This window comes from Triticum aestivum, chromosome 3B (genome assembly GCF_018294505.1).
Source record: "Triticum aestivum cultivar Chinese Spring chromosome 3B, IWGSC CS RefSeq v2.1, whole genome shotgun sequence".
Classification (NCBI taxonomy): Eukaryota; Viridiplantae; Streptophyta; class Magnoliopsida; order Poales; family Poaceae; genus Triticum; species Triticum aestivum.
Genome location: NC_057801.1, coordinates 786,789,946 through 786,794,038, shown reverse-complemented (window position 1 = coordinate 786,794,038; position 4,093 = coordinate 786,789,946). Strand labels below are relative to the sequence as shown.

At 53.7% G+C, this 4,093-nt stretch overlaps 1 protein-coding gene across 1 annotated transcript; it reads right to left on the bottom strand.

The window, feature by feature from the left end:
- Positions 1-611: 611 nt before the first annotated feature.
- LOC543330 (glucan endo-1,3-beta-glucosidase GII) lies at positions 612-2,588 on the bottom strand. The gene is made up of 2 exons (XM_044495965.1): positions 2,432-2,588; positions 612-1,737 (listed from the first exon to the last, which is right to left on the bottom strand). Exons 1-2 carry the CDS (start codon positions 2,502-2,504, stop codon positions 812-814), a joined length of 999 nt encoding a protein of 332 aa, XP_044351900.1. The 5' UTR covers positions 2,505-2,588; the 3' UTR covers positions 612-811.
- Positions 2,589-4,093: the final 1,505 nt, after the last annotated feature.

Below are 4,093 nucleotides of genomic sequence, written 5' to 3'. Positions count from 1 at the left end.
GTGTCATCATCGACGATAGCGACGACGACGATGACGCGCCGCCGCCGCCGCACCAGCCGGGGAGGGGTCCAGCAGGGGCGCCCGAGTCAAGGAGGAGAAGGCCGACGATGGCGGCGACGACGGCGACTTCTCGGCCTTCAGCAAGTTTTTTTTAACTAGTTTTTATATGTAATGGCGTGTTTTAGCCCAAGTTTGCGAATATAAAAGCCCAAGTTTACCGAAAAGTGGCGTGTTTTAGCCCAAGTTTGCCTAATTATTTTTTTCATGCCTGGGGCCGGTCCTGGGGCGGCGGCTGGGGGGGCCAACTCGCCCCAGACCCACTTTTTGCGCCGGATCACCCCCAGACGGCGATTTTAGGCGCCCCTGAGGAGCCAACGGCTGGAGATATGCTCTAACGTAAGTAAGAAGAAGCATGGGTGCACCACTTGACGTATGCTCGCAAACCCTTTGACCCGCCGGATTGTAACGGCTCGCCCAGGCCCGGAGATCTGGCGATCAAGTCGCCGGCGTAGTGGACTCATGGTCGTACGTCGAGGCCGGCGCACGTTACTGGCGAGGTCGCCGCGTGAGCAGATGGATGATGTGTAGGTCGGCATGGCTGGAGGCATATGGATCACAATTCATAACTGCTTCCATCTCTTTATTATCATATGACGATGTATCATCGCCCGGCCGGAAGTTAACGCGTGCATGGTTGCACTCTTCCATGGATGAATGTACATGTACGTGTCGTTACACTTGCATGCCGCATTTTGCAGCTTATTTAGGATGAAGATGTAGGTATAGTAGTATAAGATAGCTACTATTTGAACTAGATGTTGTAGGCCGGCGACTTGTCCGGGTTGAAGAGCCCGAAGCTCCTCTCCGTGGCGTCCCCGGTCTTCTGATTCTCGTTGAACATGGCGAAGATGTACGTCTCCAGCGCCTCCCGCTTCTTGGGCGTGCCCCCACCGACGTGGTTGATCAGCCCCTGGTTGTACGTACGCGCGTTGTCCGCCGACGCCGCGAACCCGCCCGCCGACGGCCACCCGCTCTCGGAAATCACCACCTTCACGCCCGGCGCGCCCGCCTTCTCCAGCGCCGCGTACACGGCGTCCACCATCGCGTCGAACAGGCTCGTGTAGGTCAGCCCGTTGTTCTGGTCACGCACGCTGGTGCCCGGCTGGAACGTCGCGTAGTTCAGGCTGATGTCCCGCGGGTTGTCGCGGTACGCGAAGTAGGGGTACACGTTGGCCAGCAGCGGCGCGCCGGTGCTCGCCAGGAGCCGGGCCACGTCCGTCATGTACGACTGCGCGAACACGCCGGCGGAGGGCGGGAACGAGTTGGCCACCGCGTCGAACCGGATCGAGGTGGACACCTTGATGGCGCCGAGGCCCGCGGCGGAGAGGGCCGCGTTGAGGTTCCGCATGGCCGGGACGATGCTCTGCGTGGTGCCGCCCTGCACCTCGTTGCCGGCGGCGATGTACTTGATGTTCACGGCCGGGTAGTAGGGCCGCACGTTGTTCTGGACCCAGGACGCCGCGTTAGAGGTGCTGGCGGCAATGTTGGAGAGCTGGTCGTTACCGATGTCGAGGATGAGGCCGATGCCGGAGTTGCTGAGCGCGGAGAGGGCCTGCCCGTCGGCGAAGTAGATGCGCATGCCGTTGATGCCCTTGGACCTGTAGAGCTGCACCACGTCGCTCCGGGAGGGGAGGTTGTTGCCGATCACGCCGTAGCACACGCCGATGGATTGCACACCTGCGCGCATGCGGATAAGAGTGGCATCCGTTTAGCTATCGTAGGCGTTTGCGTGAATAACTATGTAGGCGCCGCCTTAATTAATTAATTAATATTTTTAATTTTGTGTCCTAAATCTCAAACGAAGTCTTTAACAGCAATTACTTTGCACGGCATTTTGAAAAGAATTGTATCCACCTAAATTTCTTAAAAATAATCCCTCCTTGCTTTCAATGGCACATCCAAAAAAGTTGGTACATATTTAATTTATTCTAATATAGGCATGACACTCAAATCCTTCGTTTTTCTGATTAAGTTTTGCTAAGCAGTTGACCGAGACATCATTATGTCTCGGTCGATGCTATATTCCTTTGATTATGCATGGAGATTCGTATACTATATCACTTAATTGAGACTGAGACCTAGTCACGCCCTTTCTGTTTCTACCATCTTTAGCATCCTACAAACGAAAGAGACTATAATATTTCCTTCGAAATGGCCCATAAAGATTAATGTTGCATAATAGTAGCAATACATAACAAAATTCCATCAACGAAATAGATAAATTATCCAGTGGTACATTTAAAAAAAAACAGCATGATCGTACTCAATGCATGAATTTGATTTGCCGCATAACCACACCGACGACAGTAAGTGCATGCATGCAAAGCAGATAGAAAATACAAGAACACGAGAGAATGCTAAGCACACGTACTCGTAGGAACAGAAGCGAACGCTCCAATGAAGAGAGCAACGGCAAACATGGAAGCAACATCCTTTCTCGCCATTGCTGCTAGCTTAGCTCCCTGTATCTGCTACTAGAGCTGGTGTGTGCCTATGCAGCTGCAGCAGGCCCCCCTTTTATACACGTCCTCCGCCCGCCTGCCTGCGTACGTGGTCGTGTTGCGCCCTGCCTACTTTAATCAGCGCAGCTACTTTGACTCCGCGAAAACCGAAGGTGCACGGCATGGCGACATGGCGTATGTACGTATCGTGCATGATAATGGACGTCACTCTCCGGTGCGGCCTAACCCGTCGTCTCCTTCCGCCTTTCTTCCACGGAAAACTCCGGGGCTTGTGGAAACTCGACCCGTTTTTCTTCGATGGTGTACTTGAGCTAGCTGGCCATGCTCTATCCTGCTCATTAACAGGTTGGTACTGGCAAAAAAATTTCCGGGGGCATAGGTCCGCTACCAGGTCTACTAGTGTACTACAGGTTCTATTTCCAATAATTTAGTCTGTGCATTTAACATTTTGTACAAACTAAGAAAATGATATAATTTTTTAAAGCAGGGTGTCTGATTCGCGATCCTCGTCGACCATGCTATTCGTCTCGATGATATCTTCAAAACGAGTTAATTGCAAAAAAAAACCACCACATTTGGGGTATAGATGGCAGAAAACCGCCTAATCCTTAATTTTATGCAAAAATCACCGCGTTTCTAGTAAACTTTTTGCAAATTGCACTGATCAAGTGATTTGTCCCTTTTAACCACTTTCTGACAAGTGGGGCCAGATTGTCAGAGCAAAAAATGTACACACACACACCCCTTGATGTAAAACAGAAAAGCAATCAGCCCCCACCCCCGGGCAGAGGCACGCTGGGCGTCAGGTTCCTGGCCTCCACCGCGCTGTTCGGCCGGGGACACCGGAGTGACGCGCTGGGCTGACGGCCGGCGGAGGTGCGCTGGGCCACAGGAGGGGCGTGCTCGCGCTAGGCCGGGGATGCTGGAGCGACGACGAGCAACAGCAGCCGTGGGTGGCGGCGTCCTGGCGCACGATGCCTCCTCGTTCGCGTGGTGGTTGGGATTCTGTAGATTGGGCCGTTGGCAGCGTCTTGGCGAGCGGCGACGGCGTATTGGGGCACGATGCCTCTGCATCCGACCGTGCGATGCAGGAATGGAGCTCGAGCTCTGACTTCCTCCATGGCAACACCCCGGCACAGCACCTCCCCCGCTCCCCGGCGTTGTTCAGGGACTGGAGGGGCCGCCAGCCTTCAAAGGTTGCGAGCTCCGAATTCCTCCATGGAGGAGGGAGGCCGCCCCGCCCACGAGCAAGGCCAGGGAGGATGGAGGCCGTCCCGCTGGAGGCCGCCTCACCGTGGCCAGCCACCACAGAGGAGGAAGGCGACGGGTGTGGGAGGGGGCTGATTGCTTTTTCAATTTTTGAATAAGGGTGTCTTTGTGAAATCCTGGAGGTGTATGTCAATTTTTACCAAATCATCTCCTTACAATCTGGCCCCACTTGTCAGAAAGTGATCAATTAGGCTAAATCACCGGATCGGTGCAATTTGCAAAAAGTTTACTAGAAATACGGTGATTTTTGCACAAATTTAGGGAATGGGTGGTTTTCTGCGATCGATGCCCTAAATGTGGTG

What these genes read in the sequence shown, in the direction of transcription:
- LOC543330 (XM_044495965.1), bottom strand. Translation starts at nt 2,504, where the DNA reads ATGGCGAGAAAGGATGTTGCTTCCATGTTTGCCGTTGCTCTCTTCATT. An exon ending in GTTCGCTTCTGTTCCTACGA is followed by an intron (nt 1,738 to 2,431) that starts GTACGTGTGCTT and finishes GCATGCGCGCAG; the next exon opens with GTGTGCAATCCATCGGCGTG.